The sequence below is a fragment of the Myotis davidii genome, unplaced genomic scaffold (genome assembly GCF_000327345.1).
Source record: "Myotis davidii unplaced genomic scaffold, ASM32734v1 scaffold1032, whole genome shotgun sequence".
Taxonomy (NCBI): Eukaryota; Metazoa; Chordata; class Mammalia; order Chiroptera; family Vespertilionidae; genus Myotis; species Myotis davidii.
The window spans coordinates 120,817-142,691 of record NW_006289083.1 but is presented as its reverse complement, the minus strand read 5'-3'; the positions used below and the strand labels follow the sequence as shown (position 1 = coordinate 142,691).

The window sequence follows — 21,875 nt, the reverse complement described above, 5'->3', positions numbered from 1 at the left end:
AGTTAAACAATTATGAAACTATAAACTCAGTAGAACCAGTTGTGAATTATTTCTCAGAATTAAATTATAATTCAGAGATCTTTACACCTTTGAAAGATAATACATAGATATTATTTTATTATTTTAATTATGAAATAATTTTGATCAGGGCCAGGGAGAGACCATGGGAGGGCTCCAGGGCGTGTCTGGCCCATCTCGCCCAGTACTGGCCAGACCCCAGCAGCAAGCTAACCTATCAGTCAGAGCATCTGCCGCCTGGTGGTCAGTGCACGTCATAGTGACTGGTCAAATGGTAAAACGAACGATAAGATACTTAGCATATTAGGCTTTTATTATATAGGATATGAGACAACCAACTAAAATAAAAAATCTGGAGCTCCAGTTTGGCTCATTAGATAGACATCAGCATGAAGAATGAAGAGTCCCAGGTTTGATTCCAGTAAAGGACTTATACCTTGATTGCAGGCTCAACCCCTGACCCCTGTCAGATGGGTGCAGGGAGGCAACCAATCAATGTGTCTCTCACATCAGTGTTTCTCTGTGTGTCTCTCCCCCTCCCTTCCACTTTCTTTTAAAAATCAATGGAAAAATATCCTCAGGTGAGGAGTAACAAAAATAAAATTAAATAAATAAATAAGTCTTGAAAATAAATATTATGTTTAGTTCTAATTGTCTTTAATTATCTTTACATTCTTAAGTATACATAGTAAAATGGTACACATTTCATTAAAATTACTAATTTAATATAGGTTGGAATAAAATATACTTTAACTGTATACCTGTATTTATATTAAATTAGACATTAAGTTCCATTGAAATAAGAAAATGAACTCATTTCATTATTCAGAACTTATAATGGCAAATTTTCACAAGGCTAATTGTGTTATTTTTACTGAGCTTTGTGACTAAAAACGTCACATGAGAAGACAATTAAAATTCAGTCTGGTCACTCAGACACAGAGATCGGATTGCTGGTCTCCATAGGAGCAGGAGGGTGGGGGACAGGATGAAGGGATTAAGAAGTAAAAATTGATAGTTACAACATAGTCACAGGCATGTAAAGTGCAGCATAGACAGTATAGTCAATAATATTGCAATAACTATGTATGGTGCCAGGTGGGCACTGGAAATATTGGGAGGAACACTTTTTAAAGTATATGATTGTGTAACCACTACGCTCTCCATCTAAAACTAGTACAAAATAATATTGAAAGTGAACTATAATTGAAATTCAACTGTAGTTGTGAATTATTTCTTAGAATTAAATTATAATTCAGAGATGTTTACTCCTTTGAAAGATAATACATAGACAATATTATTTGAAATATGAAATAATTTTGATTTTTATAAATTAACTTTCAATTAAAAGACATTGATATTTTGAAAGAAAAACAATTACTTTTTCTCCATTTCAATGGAACTAAGGAATGTATAGTTTCTTCTTTCATCATTTTTAATGGGGAATACAGAATAATAAAAACAACTAAAGTAATTGGAATGATCTATCTTCTCTATGTGGAAATAGCAAAAGTAAGTAATTGATAAGGAAACTAACTCTGTTAAAATTGATCTCAATGTACTAATGTAACATTACATATGAACATGTTTTGTGCATGTCATACATTTATTGACTTTCATACTTCACTAGCAGAGTCCCAAGTTGAACATAAGTGGTTAATATCTAACATAGGAATTAACAGTAGCGTGCATAAACTTTTGCAAGTTATAATAGCTGCCCATTGTAATCTTGGGAGACTACAATAATGCTTTCCTTCATGCAGACTGGAACTTTCTTTCCAAGTGATAAATAATTGCTCAATATCTACAGATAGCATTTGTATTTTAGGGTAGATATATTTTTGTTGCTGTTTTAGTAAAATTTAAAGTGTTTAATACTCTTCAACTAGAAAGCAATTGGTGCTTTGGTAGGTGTGGCTCAGTTGATTGAGTGCATCAAAAGATTGCTGGCTCAATGACCTGTCAGGGCACATGCTTAGACTGTGGGCTCCATCCAGGGTAGAGGGTGTGCAGGAGGCAGCCGATTGATGTTTCTCTCTCTCTTTCTCCTTCTCCCTTCCTCTGTTTAAAAAAGCAATAAAAATACAGTCTTTAAAAAAATCAATTGTTACTTTTTTGCAAACACAATTAGTCTTTTTAAGATAAATATTTCTTCTGGTGCACAAAAATTCAAATGTGTTGCTTAACATTTGAAAACTATTTGAGTGTGCACACCTGTGTGTGAATGTAATTAAACAAAGCAGCACTGAAGTGGCGATTTGTTTTAGGACACATACATAATGTGATATGAAGATGGCTTTATTTTCATATATACCATTTTATTTTCACCAGAAGTAAATAGCAGCCAAAAAAAAAAAAAAAAAACTAAGGCATACTCTCTGTTGGATAATTGCTTTCATTATTAAAACATCTAGATTATATATTGTCCTATTGTCAGCCTCAGTTTATATTTCTGCATTTTGCTTAGAACTGGTTAAAATGTAAAAGGTCAGCAACTCCGTTTTTTGGAAGATGACAAATTCCACATGCTATTAAACATTGATCTTTGGGTACTTTCAGGCTGTCAGTGCTGAGCTCCAAAGTAGGGTCTAGTCAATCCCCTTGAACAAAATGGATTGCAAATATAATTCTCCATGGTCACAGTGGGGAAGATCATTAAGCTTTGGTAAAGAACTACAAGACACTGATTAGACTTTTATTGCTAAAAGACATTCAAACCATTCTAACATTATTTTTTGCTTTTTTGTAGCTCCTGTTAATCCTCATTTGAGTAAGTATATTTTTACTTTAAGAATTCCATTGTATTTTATACTTAGGAAAAATAGAAAATGCATAGACATACGAATACTATTTAGCAACTGTTCTTATTAGGTTTAAATTATCCTGGCTAAGAATCAATAAAACCAACTTTAAGTGTAAATTTTAAGTTTCAAAGGATATGGGTATAAAGACAAATTATTTAATATTAATATTGATTTTAATAATTCTTTTCTAAATATGGAGTCATTTACCCCAACTTGCTTAATATTTGTTATTTGTGTAACTGTGGAATTATTTTTTTCTATTGTGACATTACATATCATTTTTATTGCTATTATTTTTCTTTAATTCTCATTTTTTTATTTTTACATTCCACTCATAAAGACTATTGTTACTTAGAAAATTGGTATTTGAATGTTTTAAACAAGATTTTTCATGGAGTCCTGGCTGATTGGCTCAGTTGGTTAGAGCATCATCCCATCCTATACACCAAAACATTGTGGGTTCAATTCCCAGTCAGAGCACATACCTAAGTTGCAGGTTTGATCCCCAGTCAGGGTGCTGACTGGAGGCAACTGATCAATGTTTCTCTCTCAAATCAATGTTTTGCTCTTTCTCCTATACACCAAAAGATTGTGGGTTCAATTCCCAGTCAGAGCACATACCTAAGTTGCAGGTTTGAGCCCCAGTCAGGGTGCTGACTGGAGGCAACTGATCAATGTTTCTCTCTCAAATCAATGTTTTGCTCTTTCTCTCTACCCCTTCCTCTTCTCTCCAAATTCAATAAAAAACATATCCTTTGGTGAGGATTGGGGGTAAAAAATAAAGATTTTTAATGGATCACTACTCTGTATACCAATCTTATATGGAAAAAAGGAGATAATCTGATCACCATTGTTTTAATAATATTTCACATTAAAATTAAGAATTGATTTTGTGTGTTAGAATATATTGTTCTTGGTTAATAAAAGAATGAAGAGCCCCTTTGCACTCTTATTCCCATTCATCCAAAATTCTCCATTTCCTATACTTACGGAAGAAAATGTCCAAGTCTTTATTCTCATTTTACTGTAGTTCCTTTTCTGCAATGGTCTTTCACTTCCTATATAATAAAGACAAAACTATGGAATCTTTGTTCTTGCTATATTTTCCACTAAAGATTCTCTCTGACTCCATTTTTCCATATTCAAATTTTAATATTGAATATTTTATAGATTTCTATTGTTTAAATATTTCTTTCATATATAAAAGTTTATTTAGTCATCACAAATGACGCCTTGATGTGAGTACTATTTATTATCAATCCTTTGATGTTCATTTTTATTATATAGTTTAGTACAAATGCATCTTGATTCACTAAGCATTCCCTCTTTTTGATTTCCCATAATAATTTATCTTCATCTGTGTGATGAGCTAATCCTCCAGTAAATTACAAAATATTTAAAAACGATAATCTGTTTCTAATTTCTCCTTATATCTTACTATCTATGTGTCTATTATAGCACCTGATATTTGTCCAAATGATCATTTGTTAAGAGAACAAATGAATCACAGTTTCAGGATGAATTAATTGTATAAATAAGAATCTCTCTGGCTTCTCCCCATGGTACTATTGCTAGTTAATTACTGTATTGATTATAATTCCTTTCAAAGTAAGTCCTCTGACTGCACACTAAGTAGAAATGTTTAAAAAGAGTTGTCATGGGAAAATTAAAACTAGATACAGGATAAATTTTACAAGTATTTCAACTCAAGTAAAAAATTTTAAACAGCTTCTATCTACTAAGCAATAGATATATGTAAATAACTAGTAGATGGAGTGTTTGCTCACAGACTATCTCAATACAAGTATTATTAATCACTTGGCAAAGGAGAAAATTTTACAGAAGAGATGATATTTGAGCTGGAGCTGAGAGTTGAATAGAGGTTGCTTAAGAAAGGCATACCTGTCATTGAAAAGAAAGTCATACGCAGATAATAACTGAGTAAAAGCTCAGTATGTCTGCAGTATGCTGCTCAAAAGTTACCAAAGCCAGAGGTGTGTCTTAATGAGAGACAATTTAGAATTTGAAAGCTTCTTCTTTTTTTTTCTCATCAAATTTTTACTAATTTTATCCTAGTGGTAGAAAATATTTTGACTGTCATTTCACTAAGAAATATATACTAATTTTCTAGTTAGTAACTTTATGACATCAATTTACTCTTGTGTGAGCAGTAGACATGAGTTTCCATTCAAAATAGTTACAAAAATATTAAGTTTTTAATAATAAAATTAATTTTAAAACAGAATTCTTATAGAGAAAAATATGTACATACATTTTAGTATGTGTGTAAAAAGTACAGAGTGGGGCAAAAGTAGGTTTATAGTCGTCACTATGGGAAACAGTTTATTCTTGTATTATTATTAATAAATTATTGTATTATTTTCCATACAAACAACTGTAACCTACTTTTGCCCCACCCTATATATGTATGCACATACACACGCACACGCACACACACACACATACACACACACACACACCTGTTTGTGAATGCTTCTTTAAGAAGCTCGGAACTGTTAGGTCATAGTTACCAATATATTTTCCTCAGCAAGCATTTTACATGTAGTCAAAGATTGGATTTTTTATTTTTAAAACAATTTCCAGCATAACCTTCTATAGCAAAGCTTTCCATTAGCTGTGTACCTTTTGGTTTTTAATGAATAGTCAACATGATGGAAGCTGAGAGTTGTTTAAAATAAAGATTTTTACTAAGCATTACACAATGATTCCTGTAAGTTATCAAGAATAATTATTTTTATGTTGTTGACAAGTTACATTTTTTCTTATTAATTGATTTATTTAACCTTGGTATTGCCTTCAGGTCCTAAATACATATAATAAAAATGTTTTATCAAACAAAGCCATTTATAGATTCAGGTTCATAATCAAGCCAGACATTATTCAATAAGAAAAGTAAATAGGCCAACATGCAAAAGAAGGTAATGTTTTGTTGCAGATTTTTGCTATGGAAAGTTAATTTTCATTTCCCTGAATTACATTACTTTTGCCTAAGATCTTATTTGTAAATGCTGTAATATTTTTAATTTTTGTCATTTATTTTCAAGGTCTGATTTACATATGGTAAAATCCACCCTATTAAAGACATTTAAGAACCATTGACCAATGCATAGTCATGTAACCAACACCACAAAGTTTCATCACCCCTAAAATTTCCCTCTGCTCCTTTGTAGTTAAATATCCTTGCACCAAGCTCCTAACAAGCTTGTTTTCTGTTACTTTAATTTTACTATAATATTTTAGTTAGTTATAATATACTTATTGTTTATCCTCCACATTTAATTAAAATACACCTTCCAGTAATTATATTGTTAATGAAGTTGAAGAGAAAGTGAAAATTAAATAGTTCAGGAAAACATCTAAATGAGAAAAATAAAGTTAAAAATATTAAGTACTTCTGTTTCTGAAAATGAAGAAAATGCTGCTAAATCTTATATGTTCCTAATAATTATTTTTAATGAATTCTTATAATATCATTTAGCAATATTTCTTTCAAAACTGATTATTGTCTTGGTAATAAAATTTTAAAATATTTAGAATATATGTTGGCTAAATTATAAATTATAGTATGGCTGAAACATCTTCTTAATAGTAAAAATTAATTATAGGACAATAATTAATAAGTGTTATGTTTAAATGATAATAAATGTGATATAAGGCTTTTTATATTGGCAACAAATCATACTAATCCTAAATGTTCTTTTGTATTTTATCAACTTACATAATACTTAAGTGAATTTATCCAAAATACCTATTACCAAAATATATAATTTCATAACAATTTGTCATAGTCTGGTTCCTTATTAGACCTAAAAAAATGCATTTGTCAAATTTAAAAGACAAGGGCCTTCTATTTCTTATAATTTTTTGATTGAAAATGTTAACTGACAGGAAAGATGATTAATGGTCACGAGAACCATGTTCTACAGGTTCCAATACACACCAGCAGTGCTCCTAGCCCGACGAACACACTGCTCATTTCGTCAGGAAGGGTGCCTTCAGACCAAACCCGAACTTTAGCCTGTGGCTAGCCTGTGGCAAACAAAAAGTATATGAAATCAAAGTGAAATGAGTTCTTGGGTCTCTCAAGTATGTAGTTGCAATTTTCTATTGTAAAGAGGTTTTTAATTTTTTGAAAAGTGTATTTGGTTTGATTTAGGTTCTGCAGTCTGTAAAATTGTTGAAATTTAAAAATTTGAGGAGATTATCTTTTAAACATTTTTGCTGTACATTAGATTATGAGTACAAGATAATATGTATGTATATGAAACATATGTGCATAATAGCATAAGTGTATATATAAATATATTTGTAATATAAAAATGTATGTAAAATATATTTATACCAGAGGCCTGATGCACAAAATTCATGCAAAGGGCTCGGCCCTTGCAACCTTGGCTTCGTCTGAAATGTAGTCCAGAAGGACGTCTGGAAGGTCGTTCAGCTGTCTGGTCTAATTAGCATATTATGCTTTTATTATTATAGATTATTATAGATAGTATAATTGAAAATCTGCCTATCTCTCAGAAACCACTTAAAACTAAAAAGAGGATTTACTTTCATTACCTATGATATTAGTCCAAAGTTACTACTGATGAACAAATTTAGTAAAATGGTAAAATACAAAATCAACATACAATAAACAATGGCATTCTATACACTAGTAATGAACTATCTGAAAATGAAATTAAGAAAATCCCATTCACAATAACAACAAAAAAGAATAAAATACTTAGTAATAAACTTAGCCAAAGAAATCAAAAACTTGTTGAAGGAAACAAAAAACACAACTAAATGGAAAGACATCCTGTGTTCATAGAATGGGATAATTAATATTGTTAAAATATTCACATTAATCAAAATTATCTATGGATTCCATTCTATTCCTATAAAAAAATCAATGGCATTCTTTATAGAAATAGTAATACAAACCTAAAATACATATGAAACCACAAGAGATCCTAAATTGTCAATGCACTCTTGAGCAACAAGAACAAAGTTGGAGGCATCCCACGTTCTGATTTTAAAATATATTACAAAGCCATAGTAATCCAAGGAGCATGGTACTGGCATAAAAATTGGTATTTAGACCAATGGAACAGAATAGAGATCCCAGAAATAAATCCATAAATTTATGGTCAACTGATTTCTGATGAGGGTACCAAGAACACACAATGGATAAAGGATAGTCTCTTCAATTCAGCATTGTGCACAGTTGGCAGCGATGTAATTTTAACAGCTGTTAGAGAAAACAGTATGAAGATGCCTCCAGATATTAAAAAAACAAACATATGATCCAGTAATCCCACTTCTTGTTATAAATATAAAGGAAAGGAAATCTCAATCTTTAAGAGGTACCTATTATTCTAAGTGTATTGCAGCAGTATTCAAAATAGCCAAGACATTAAACTATCTAAATATCCATGTAAAGGTAGATGGATAAAATGAATGCAGTATATGCATACAAGAGAACACTATTCAACTTAAAAAATATAGTCATTCTATCATTTGAAACTAATGGATAAACCTTGCTCCTTATGCTAATTGAAATACACCAGACAGAGAAGGACAAATACTGCATGATATCACTTATATGTGGAGTCTAAAATATTCAAAATCAGATTCAGGAAGCAGAATGGTTGTTGCCAAGAAGAGGGAAGGGCAATAGGAAGATATTGGTCAAGGGTATGCACTTTCAGTTATGCAAAATGAGTCAGTTCTGCAGAGTTAATGTACAGCATGGTGACTATATTTAACAATACTGTATTGTATCATTGAAATTTGCCAATAGGGTAGATCTTAAGCATTCTCACCACAAAAGAAAAAAAAAGATTATGATAACTGTGATACTGAGGTCTGTGAAGTGATGGATATATTAATTAACTTAATAGTGGTGATCATTTCAAAATGTATATTCATATCCAAATATCAAGTTATACACCTTAAATATATACAATTTTTTATTTGTCAATTAAATTTGTCAATTTGTCAATTACCTCAGTAAAGCAGAAAAATAAAATAAAGTGTAAAAAGGAGGGTAGGTGGGGAAAAGGGCCATTGGACTAGAGGACTGTTGGGCATCATACTACTCATTCCTGAGTTTTCATTCTTCACCATATTGAAAATTATTCAGGGAAGTAAAATTTTGGATACCAGGTAATGGAGAACATCTTACCTAATAAAAGAGAAACACGCAAATTGACCTTACCTCCGCTAGACTCACAAGACACGCCCATAAGCCACATCCACAAGCCAATCAGGAGCGAGTATGCAAATAAACACAACCAAGATGGCAGTGGCCACAGAGCTGGAGCAAACAGGAGGCTTGGGTTGCCGCTGGCGATGGAGGAAGCCAGCTTCCCACCTGCCCTTGCCGGCTGTGGGCTCTACTCAAGGCAACAAAGTTTCAATTATAGAAGATAAGTAAACCCCAGATACCTGCTTCCAGCCGCTATGGCCTCCGCTCAAGGAGGGTCTGGGAGCCCAGGTTGCCCAGGCCAGCTAGCAAACAGCCCTCAGCCCCTCTCCCAGGCTGGCCACACCCTCATGAGGTGAGGTTCCCCACTGGGGGTCTTGGCCAGCCTGAAAAGAGCCATCAGCCAGCACCAAGGCTGGCCAGGCACTCCAGTAGGGACCCCCTCCCTGAAGGGCGTGTTGCCAGCCTGAAAATGGCCCTCAGCCCCTCACCCAGGCTGGTCACACCCTCATGGGGTGAGGGTTCCACCTGGAGGGCTTAGCCAGCCTGAAAACAGCCCTCAGCCCCTTACCGAGAATGCCCAGGCACCCCAGTGGGGTCCCCCACACTGAAGGGGCTGTTGCCAGCCTGAAAACAGCCATCCACCCCTCACCCATCCCTTCCCCTCTTTCTGAAAAAAAATGCAATAAAAACATCTTTAAAAAAATTAATAACCCTGATGACTGCTTCACAACCCCCTACTATTTTTTCTGTTTGCTTCCTCTGAGCTAGAAAATTCTCTGCTCCTACCCTTAAAGTAATTTTATCTTAAAAGTGTTTGGAGTGTGTTAATACTCTGCTTTGAGTCCTCTGTTAGTCAGATCCCAAGTGCTTTCTATCCATATTTTTATCATAACTTCTGCCTCCTCTCTTGTTTGCCGGTGCTGATAAGGACTTACTAATTTTTAAAGCTATCTTTCTTGTCTTTTAAAGGATTTATGGTTGAAGGGCAGGCATATGTTTGTGCTTAGTTCTCTATCTTGATTTGCTTCCTCCTTGTCCATATTATCTCTCCTCTTGATAATGAAATTTCTGACAACAAAGTGCGCTGCTGGAATATGGCTTCTTTTTTAATTAAAATAATTGCATTTAATAACAAGTGCCAGGCACTTATATATATTATTGATTTGAAACCTCACAACAATCCTGTGACTGAGGCATCAAAATCTACATTCGGTCAGTGAGGAAGCCCAAACTCAGGAGATTAATTGAGTTAATTGATGTCATACCCAGAATAAGAAATAGACTTAAAGGCTGACTCCAAAGGCCATTTCATACTTCCATACACTGTTCAGAAATTTCTGTTATATTTGTTTATCTTTACTTCCTCCATTAATATATAAGTTTCTTGAAAGTAGGGGCACTGGCTGTAGTTTTTTTATTTCATTTTTATTGTGAGGTCCTTGATAATCCTATATAATAAAACCCTAATATGCAAATAGACCAGTAGTTATGACTTACACTGACCACCAGGGTATATAGACACTCAACGCAGGAGCTGCCCCCTGGTGGTCAGTACGTTGCCATGGGGGAGCGCTACTCAGCTAGAAGCTAGGCTCACAGCTGGCAAGCGCAGCAGCAGGCAGACATCCCCCGAGGGGTCCCAGACTTCAAGAGGGCACAGGCCGGGCTGAGGAAGCCCCCCTTCCCCCGAGTGCGCAAATTTTTGTGCACCGGGCCTCTAGTCTATACTAATAAAGGAGTAATATGCTAATTAGACTGGGAGACCTCCCAGGAGACCTTCTGTACGTTCTTCTGGACAAAGCCATATGTAAAATAACCCTAATTATGAAAGTTTAGGCAGATATAAAACTATAGGTAAGTCTTAAATTGTCATAAGCTGTGTTGTAGCTTAATCTTGCTATGAGAGACTTAAATACCCCATTTTTTTTGTTTCTAAAAGCAAGCATATTTTTAAACAAGGCTAGATAAATTACACAAAATATATGTTAAAATGATTTGATTAAAAATCATTACACATAATCTTTTATAATACTCAAAAAGAAAGTTTTGACAGAAGATCTATAGGCTGAAATCTTCAATCTTTACCTTTGTTTTAGGACATTTTGTTTGTGTATATAATATGTAATTAAGAAAATAAAAACATTTAAATTTAAACATTTTGCTTATTTTGACTCCAAAATAGCAACTAAAGAATTTCATATTTTACCTAAAAGATACCTACCCATGAATATAACTAAGTTTTGTCATCAACATTAGATCTTCAACTGGTAGCATCAGGTAGTCATGTCTTGTTTAGTGTAAGATTCACGGCACAAATATGTGTTAGTAAATATTTTATGCAGCATATTGTTTATCCAGAAATGCTGAGTATGAATCTCCAAAATGCTTATAGTCCCTGCGAATCTTCTTAATCAGAATATACAATATAATTAAACACAATGAGATTCAGTGATTCTTGATTCTGAAAACAAAAGCAAAACAAAAAATATTTCTTAAATTCAAAGGGAAAGCCCTCAGTTTTGCTTTTATTTGTAAATGTCAACTGTGTCCTCATTTTATTATGATAAGAACAGTTAACATGATATCTACCTTCTTCACAAAATCTTCTGTGTACGATGCAGCACTGTTAGCTACAGGCGCAATGTTGTACAGCAGATCTCCCGACCGTATCCTGCATAACTGAAAGTTACTACCCTTTGTCCAACATCTCTCCATTTCCATCTCCTCTGACCCCTGACAACCTTCATTCTACTCTTTGCTTCTATGTATTTGACTTTTATTAGATTCTACATGTAAATGGTATTATCCTTTTTTTTTCTTTCTGTGTCGGGCTTTTTCACCTCCTGTACTCCAGTTTCATCCATTTTATTGCAAACTAGAGGCCTGATGCACGGCTTCCCTCTGGCACTCGGGACCTCCAGCCGCTGGCAGGCACCTGAGACCTGGGCTTCCCTCTGCCTCAGCTTCATCCAGAATGACGTCTGGAAGGACATCCAGTCTAATTAGCATATTACCCTTTTATTATTATAGATGGTGGGATAGCCTTATTTTTTTTAGGCTTAAAAATACCCCATGGAATATATCTGCCACAATTTTTTTATCTTTTCATTTATCAATGGACACTTAAGCTGTTTCCGTAACTTGGCTACTGTGAATAATATTGCAATGAACATGGAATGCATATCTCTTTTAGGTACTGATTTAATTTCCTTTGAGTGTATACTCATACGACAGATTATTGGATCATATGCTAATTCTATATTTAATTTGGGGGGAGCCTCCATATTATTTTCCATGATGCATCAATTTACTTTCCCACCAAAAGTGTGCAAGTACCATACTCTTTTGATTACTGTAACTTTATATTTTAAAATGCCTCCAGTTTTATTCTTGTTCATAATTGTATTGGCAGCTTGGCATCTCATGTGTGGTTTCACATGAAGCTCACCAAATTTTTTGTATTTCTATATTTTAAAAAAAGCTATTGCTATTTTTGTAAGGACTTCATTGTAACTATAGATCACTTTAGGTATTATGGATATTTTAATAATATTAATTTTTCTTAAATCCCTTTCATATAGTTCATTGTTAGTATAAAGAAACATAAAGATTAATTCAGGGGCATGATCCCAACTGCTAGGGTTCCACTCCCAACAATATCTGATAAGTCTACCCCATAGTAGAGAGGAGGGAACAAAACAAACAGGAATCTCGTGTTCTTTAGATGTCTTTATCTCTATGAATGCCAAGGAATCTGTACTGTTTTGACTTTATTTTTTACTAGTTGAAGTAGGCCAAGGTTTCCTTTCTGTGAGCTTCAAAAAATGGTGTTGTTTTATTGTGATTTCATAGAGTTGTGTTGAGTTTGAATGAAATAATATAAATTGCATTAAATTTTTCTAAATTAAGGATAATTTTAATTCTGTGCATAGTGGACATCATCTTCTTTATTTACTCCCATATATCAAACAGGGTACATCTCAGTAAGTAACACTCGTGGTACCTAGAATTGTTACTACTTCCCTCATTTCAGGGCAGTTGAAGAAAGCTCTCTCTGAACTTGGGTCTAAAGTCAGCGAGCAGTAGGCATCCAAAACATCTCAGTCCTTCCACTGGCCTTCATCAGGTCTTCCCATTACTTCATTTCTAGTGAATTTCAAGCATCTGGCAAACCCATGTTCATATAAAGTATGAAACATAACTACCATTTAAAAGAATTTGTCATTAGCTTCCCATAATTAAACTTCCATTTGTGTAAATGGATATACATGAAAGCATCTCCAGACACAGTGTTATAATCTCAATGTATACAGCTTTAACATGCTTCCAGGTAAACTTAAAAGATGATTTTCTAATTGACAGTTTAGCTTGAATTGTTCCTATACTGAAGAACAAAGTTGGGGAAACTCTTTAGCCATAAATCAAGGGTGAATGATAGCCTTTTAGTTATCTGAATATTTCAGAAGAAAATGTTTTTGGTTTAAATTATTAAACAAGAGACTGATTCATATATTATTTTTCTTTTTCATTAAAATAAAATCATTTTATGTCTAGTTGTAATCTTGTACACAATTATGGCTCTTATGGCTCCAATTTCATTACTGCAATTTTGCATTATTTTATTGCTGTATAATGATTTAAATTTCTCCTATAAGAATATTGCAATGTTTGTATTAATTTAATTAATAATAATCACTTTAATTAAAATTTGTTAACAGGAGAATTTCATTGTGGATTTGAAGATGGTAACATTTGTTTGTTCACACAAGATGATACAGATAATTTTGACTGGACAAAGCAAAGTACTGCAACAAGAAATACAAAATATACTCCAAATACAGGACCTAACGCTGATCGTAGTGGCTCCAAAGAAGGTATGAGGGTATGAAATGTGTTAATAACAAACATACTCCAATGTTGGGATGTTAGAAATGCCATTAATATGAAAGGCAAGAGAACACTTAGGTATAGACTTAAAGATTGTGGAATAAAATATTAAAAATTTTTGCACAGTATCAATAATTCAGGTATTTCCAAGGTTTGTAGACATTAATTTTCTCTCAGAATTCAGACACATATAGTTGACAGAGTAGGATATTGTTTTGAAATAAGTGTAAAATTCTAATTTTGTCTTAAATTTTTATACATTTTGAAGTGTTTTTAAGTGTGTAAATCCTTTATTCTTTATATAATATCATACATTTACATATTTCATAAATGAGTTGCCAATTCTTTTATCAATCTGTATTTGTATAAAAATCCTAACACTTATCAACAATTTCAAATTTTATGTTACCTAATAACAATATGTTTAAACATTTTATTTTGTCTTTTTAAAGGTTTTTACATGTACATTGAGACATCGCGACCAAGATTGGAAGGCGAAAAGGCTCGACTTCTCAGCCCTGTCTTCAGCATCGCTCCCAAAAACCCTTATGGACCCACAAACACTGCGTATTGTTTCAGCTTCTTTTATCACATGTATGGACAACATATAGGTGAGAAGGCATGAATTACTGTTTCTTCTTCTAAAGTATATCATCACTAAGAAGAAAAATGTTTATAAACACACAGCATTAATCAATTTTAGTCAAAAAAATGCCATCATTGACTTTTATATAACTTACTTATAAATTGCAAAATAAGATGCTAAAAATGTTCTCCCATTATGTCCTAATTACCCAAACTTAGATTAGAATTTGAAATTTTGGACCATTGCCTACCTTTTCTGGGACCCTAATTCAAGCAGACCATCAATAGGTTAAATTCTTTTAAGATCATCTTGTGGAATTTAATACCAGTACAATTTAGACTGCTTTTTTTTAAAAAAAAAAGTTACTTGAATTATCACTCAATGTATATTAATGATCATGAAAAAAAGTATTGTCATATTTGGAAGATAGTACTTTTAGCACCCACTACACATTCAGAATATTGTTGTGATTTTTTCTTGTTTATAAAGTACACCTAACACACCCAGTGGGAGTTCAGAACATCCTCAGTCCCGAAGAGCATACAAAGGTGAAGATGCTAGTGCACCCTCTGCTCTTAGAGACCCTGCACAGTCATGGGGGATAACACGAGTAAACCACACGATTGTGCGAGATAGAAACCACAGAAATTTGAGAAAGTACCTAAAATCCAGGGAGGGGAACCAAGGAAGTTATACAAGTCCATAATAATTTAAGTGCAATCTTAAAATAGAAAACTTGAAAGGTTTTAATGTAATTATTTGGCAGTGCATGCTAGCCTACTATTATACATGTGTTAGAATATGACCTGGACCGATATGAGCCTGTTTATATAGTCTTTATTTATCCTAATGAGTGTGAACATCTGTACACTTTGCAGCAAAAATATTGCTGTGTAATTACAGGTACCGTTCCAGATTCTTCCTGGAGATGTCATGTAATATATACAAGATATGCACACTTAATAAGGAAAATTCTCAATGGTTTAGTATATCAGGTCCCACAGACTTGGACAAGGGAGTAGGGATCTGCATCTAGTTAAAGAATAAGTCAATGCTTTGGAAAAAGGAAAACATTTCTCTACGAAGGATGGGCACATTTTCAAAAAGACAGAGATGAGCACAGGGAAGATTAAGGCATGGAAACCAGGGTGTAAAGTTTGAGAAGTTAGGATAGCATGGAATTGTATCAATGTAAATTAATAAAACTAATAATAAATATGTATCTTTTATAAAATAATGCACATTATTTTATAATGTGGTATACACCATCTACTGTACTAAATGAAATAATCCTCTTAATACTTTTATAAAATTAGCATCACTGCCCATCTTTTACAGTGGAGAAAACTGAGCCTCAGAGAGTTTGTATGAATTGTAAGCAATAGGGATTCAAACCCATAGCCAGCACTATAAGCCGGTATTCTTCAGAGTGGCGCACTGGGTGACAACCTGGAAGGGAAGCTCTTTTGCAGTAAAAAGTACCCTCCACATGAAGTCGGGAAACCTGGGCTGGAGGTTGCCTGTAGCACTCAGTCACTGTACAAATTTACAGACATTATTGAACATATCTGGATCTTAGTCTCCTCATTTGTAAAAAAGGAATACTAATTCCTATTTTAGAAATTTGTTGTTCAAGTTAAATAGACAACATATATAAAACCATCTATCACATAGTAGACAATCTTACTTTACTTTGAATCTCAAATAGCAACAACAGCAATAATAAAGTAATAGCTCATTATTATCAAATGTTCATCATGGAGTAAGACACTATTCCTAACATGTCATGAAGTATTTCTCTTAATTTTTCACAATAAACCTTGTACTCATTAAAATCACTGTTGTGTTTTTTAAATAAGAAAACCAAAGTACAGAGAGCTTTAATTACCATGCCCATCCATCTTATAGCTGATAAGTATGGAAGCCATAAAGCAGTCTGGGAAGCTGGACTCAGAGTCTGCCTGCTTCTGTTCTGCAGGAGACTTATTGGAGTACCATGGAAGCATAGCTGATTCAGTGCTCAGGGGAGATAATACAGGTTTTGTGCAGACAATAAGCATGATGAGAACTTTGATTTGGGAAGATAAATCTTATAGGAGTGGTAAAATCATTGAGAAACAGAATATGAGCTGGAAAAGCAGTTAGGAAGCAATGAGAATAGTCATGCATTCACTTCAGCCTAAACTATGATAGGGAATTAATCCTTACACAATTGCTAAGCCATTTTATTTATTTTGAGATTTCTATCTTATTACAAAAGTAGGGTTGGCTTGGCTCTAATTTTTCCCTTTAGTTGATCATGTATATTTAACTTACTTTCTATTATGAATATATTTCATGGACTTCTTTTCTTCCAACTTACCTTAAAATATGCATATTTTCAATTGCTGTTTAAATAAATAATTCAAAGATCAATATTTTGAATTACTTTAATGAGAAAATATGCATTTACTTTATTTACGAGCTCTCAAAATTTCTGCATATTTCTGCTGAGTCCCAATATAATTTTAATACACTTTTAATTTAATAATTGTTTTTCTTATCCTCTTTATTGTCAATGATGTTCAGTTGACCTCTGCTGGCTTTCTTTTGGCTGTTTCAGGAAGAAGGCAGTTGTGTGTTTTTCCCTTGCTCTCAGACATTTGCCACTTTGTTGCCTATGACATTTCCGTGCTGTATCAGATGGTTGGCAGCCGCAGGTATCAGGCCACTTGGGTCCCCCTCAGCAGGACACAGTCATTCTCCTCACTGAAATCCAGGCAACTGTCTTTGTCCTAGATATTGACTGATCAATTGGGACTAGATGAGGGAGTTGCTGCCTGCAGTTGAAACCTTCTCTCTGTGCAAATATTGTGTTGAGACACTTATTCATCTGTAAGCCCAGGCACATTTATAGTTACTGGTTTTACAAATAAAATTATCAGTTTTATTGATTCTTTGGGAAATTCATATTGAAAAACAATTTGTCCTGGATTTCTAATAGCCTGATAAAAGTTATTACTTCTTGAGTAACCATAAATAATCCTTGCTTTTTAACTATAACTAATGGATAGTATACCATTGAGAATAGTCTTAAATTTTTAATAATATAAAAATTGATGATCAATTATACATTACTTAGAAAAGTGATTCTTCTTTGAAATAAAGTCAAGTATGTGTATTATTTATTGCTGCAGAACAAATTTCCCTCAAATTTTGTACCATAAAGCACTAAACATTTACTATCCCATAGTTTCTGTGGGCCAGGAACATGGGCATGGCTTAGCTGGATGCCTATAGCTCAAGGCCTCTCATAAGGTTGCAGATGAGCAAGGTGTAAGGCAGACTAATTAGAATATTTGACTTGGAGAAGATACTTTTCTATGCCCATCCCCTTGGTTTTGGGTAGGCTCACTCCTTCACAAGGGTTAGAATAAGGATATTAACTTATTGCTGCCTGTTGGTCAGAGGCCTCTCTCATCTCTTCACCGTATGGACATCCTCATAACTAATGGATAGTATACCATCCATTAGTTATGAGGTGGCAAACTTCCTCCAAAGCAAGAAACCCAGGAGAGAGAAAAAAAAATGCTCAAGACTTTATAATCTGATCTTTGACTTGACATCCCATAACTCTGCCTTGTTATCCTATATAATAAAACCCTAATATGCAAACCGACCAAACAGCAGAACCACCAGTCACTATGATGAGCACTGGGGGCAGATGCTCAACGCAGGAGCTTCCCCCTGGTGGTCAGTGCACTCCCACAGGGGGAGCACTGCTCAGCCAGAAGCTGGGCTCAGGGTTGGTGAGCGCAGTGGCAGTGGCGGGAGCTTCTCCTGCCTCAGCAGCAGTGCTAAGGACCCCTCAGGGGATGTCCTACTACCAGCTTAGGCTCACTGTGAGCCCTTTAAGCCAGCAGTTGGACATCCCCCGAGGGGTCCTGGACTGGGAGAGGGCACAGGCCAGTTTCAGAAACCCACCACCCCCAGTGCACGAAAGTCGTGCACCAGGCCTCTAGTATTTATTATAACTGAGTTGATAATTCCAACCCACTTTCAAGGGTAAGAAATTACACAAGAGTGATAATGCTAGGAAGGTGAAATCATTATGCACCATTTAGAGGTTGTATGTGACGTTGTTATAATTTACTAGAGGTACAGTGCATGAATTCATGCACAGGTGGAGTCTGGCCCGCCTGCCCCAATTGGTGCCGATTGGGCGGGGCTGGCCAGGGGGAGGGGCCACAGGCTATTGGCTGGCTGGCCCAGCCCCCTATTCAAACTCCTGGTTGAACTCCCAGTTGAACTTCTGGTCCAAGGGACAATTTGCATATTAGCCTTTTATTATATAGGATTGTTAAATATTTTATCAACATTGATTGAAGAAAAAGTAAATGACATCTATAATGTGTTATCCTTAAACTAACTGTTGATATATATGATATAATAGCTGGCTTTTGGTGAAAATATAAGATTATTTCAGCAATCCTGTAGGCATTTTGTTTCTTGATCAGTCCGTTGAATTTCTAATGTTTTTGCAAAGCATTTAGGCCACAAGATATGACAAAAGTGTATTAAAACTCAGTAAAATATGTATTTTATGTCATTTATTTCTTAAAAGAGTAATGTGAAATATAAGCACCATATCATACCAAGAAATTAAAAATAAAGATACAAAAGACACTTACGAATATATTCATTGAACTTGGTAAGAAAGTTTCAATCAAGTTGTGGCTCCAGAAAGCTAATTTCAATTTGAAATAAAAGGGAGGCAAGGAAAAGGAGTTTCTTAATGAAATCCACTGCCATGAATCATGAGAGTGAGAAAGATATGATAAAGTAAAATATTGGGGGTTGTAGAAGAGCCTTGTTTAAGAGGAATGAGTTAATGAAAAGGGTAAGTTTAGAGATACAAAAATCAGAGGGAAGCAATTTTTTTGAAGAGATGAGAATTATGAGTGTTCAGAAGGGAATTACCTGTGAAGAGGGAGCAAATGTCACTTCCATTAGGATTGGAAATAAGAATGTATCTTTTAATATATTCCTAAATGCAAGAACAGCAAACAGACGTGAAATTTGTCTTTCTAAGAGACTCTATTTTCTTTGTTAAGTAATGCAAAGGTTGCACTTTAAAAGAGTAGACTGTTTTAGTGGGCTAGCAAATGGAAGCAGAAACTAGTGAGCAATGATTTGGAAAGTTTGGAGATTGGGATATCCATCTTCAACATCTTGAAATGTGTTTTAGGATATAGTGCTCAGTTTAACTCGCCATCACTTTGTGTACATATTATTGAATTACCATGCTAATTGATGTCCTTACTCTCTCTTTGGCCCATTGTCTCTGGGGTAAAGATAATTCTCTAAAACTAATAGCATAAAGACCTCAAGGATATTTGCCCCTCTGGCTCCATAATTTACCCCAGTCATACATGAAGTTCCCCAAATTGAGCTGTATTGTATCTGGGATCTCTTCATAGGTTGTCATTGTCCAGCTGAACTGTATGCTGGGGCAGGGAGAACAGAAACAATCTATCTCCCCATCATACAGTGCCTTGCAAATGTAAATATTTATTTGCCCATCCTGTAAATATGTATAAATTAAACAAATACCTTTTTAAATTGTGAGAGAGAATAAGTACTTTTTCTCCTCTTTAGTCATCTTGGTAATTCGCATAACTTCCTCAAAAGCCACGTCAAGGACATCTGATATTCTTCCCTATCCTCCTGCCTCATCTTTTCCCATAACACCTGGTGCACACCATGATTATTATGTTTGTTACCATGATTCCTGCTAGACTGTAAGCTACTTGAAAGCAGCAGCTTATTTCCAAGTGCTAAAAGAATAAGAAAGTAAAGAATTAAAAGTATGGCATTAAGATTGGAAACAGAGGTCTTCAACAAGAGCCAATAGATAGGTTTGGGGGGGAAATAGAAGTGAATCATTGACTTAATTTGAATTTGAAGCTAAATGCTCTGGCAGCCAAAGCACAGAGGAAAGCAAAAGTGTCACATAAACAAAGGGAAATTTATTTATTTATTTTTATTTTTTTAAATTAAATCTTTATTGTTCAGATTATTACAGTTTTTCTTCTTTATTCCCCCCATAGCTTCCCTCCACCCGGTTCCCACCTCACCCTCTGCCCTTATCCCCCTCCCACTGTCCTCAACCATAGATGTACGATTTTTTTCCAGTCTCTTCCCACAACCCAAGCACTCCTTTCCCCCTGAGAGTCGTCAATCCACTCCCTTTCTATGACCCTGATTGTATTATATTCACCAGTTTATTCTGTTCATCAGATTATTTATTCACTTGATTTTTAGATTTACTTGTTGATAGATATGTATCTATTATACATAATTTTTATCTTTGCCTTTTTCTTCTTCTTCCTCTTCTTAAAGGATACCTTTCAGCATTTCATATCATACTGGTTTGGTGGTGATGCACTCCTTTAGCTTTTTCTTATCTGTGAAGCTCTTTATCTGACCTTCACTTCTGAATGATAGCTTTGCTGGGTAAAGTAATCTTGGTTGTAGGTTCTTGCTATTCATCACTTTGAATATTTCTTGCCACTCCCTTCTGGCCTGAATAGTTTCTGTTGAGAAATCAGCTGACAGTTGTATGGGTACACCCTTGTAGGTAACTGAGTTTCTTTCTCTTGCTGCTTTTAAGATTCTCTCTTTATGTTTTGCTCTTGGCATTTTAATTATGATGTGTCTTGGTGTGGTCCTTTTGGATTCCTTTTGTTAGATGTATCGTATTTCAAATCTTTGACTTGATTCTTGCGCTCCTCTGGTCTGCTGTTGGGAGTCTGTATAATATTCTTTATTTCAGTCGCTGTATGCTTAATTTCTAGTTGGTTCTTTATCACAACATTGAGGGTCTCATTAGATTTCTTGTAGATTTCATTAAGTTTATCGGCAGTTTCTAGAAAATTCTTGAAAAACCTTAAAGTGTGGTTTTGAACTCTATATCCAGGAGTTTTCTTTCCTCCATTTCTGTCATTTGTGACCTGTTTCTTTGCTTCCGTGTTTTTTATGCTTCCCTGTGTTGATAGAGTGGCTTTCTTTGCTAGGTGTCCTATAGGGCCCAGTGGCTCAGCCTCCGCTATTACCTGAGGTAGATACTCTTGGTGCACCCCTTTGAGGGCTTTCTGCACAGTCTTGTTATAGTTTAGTATTGATTCTTGTAAGTTTCACTGGGAGGAATTGACTTCTAGGCCAACTGGCTGTGAGAATCTGCTTTGTCTGCAGTGGGAGAACTTCTGTGCTGAAGACACCCTCCTGGGGCAAGACTTGCTTCAGTGGGGCTTTGGTGCTCACTGAGTCTTCCTCCTGAGTGTGTCCCTTATGGATCTGAGGAGTTGGAATCTGGATGGTCCCA

At 34.6% G+C, this 21,875-nt stretch overlaps 1 protein-coding gene across 1 annotated transcript in view; it reads left to right on the top strand.

The window, feature by feature from the left end:
• MDGA2 (MAM domain containing glycosylphosphatidylinositol anchor 2) overlaps positions 1–21,875 on the top strand; it is a 939,200-nt gene that overhangs the window by 874,703 nt on the left and 42,622 nt on the right. Inside the window, exons 12-14 of the mRNA XM_006761237.2 lie at positions 2,768–2,788; positions 13,758–13,913; positions 14,379–14,537. Of these exons, the coding sequence (XP_006761300.1) occupies positions 2,768–2,788; positions 13,758–13,913; positions 14,379–14,537 (336 nt within the window). The remainder of the gene's footprint in view (positions 1–2,767; positions 2,789–13,757; positions 13,914–14,378; positions 14,538–21,875) is intronic.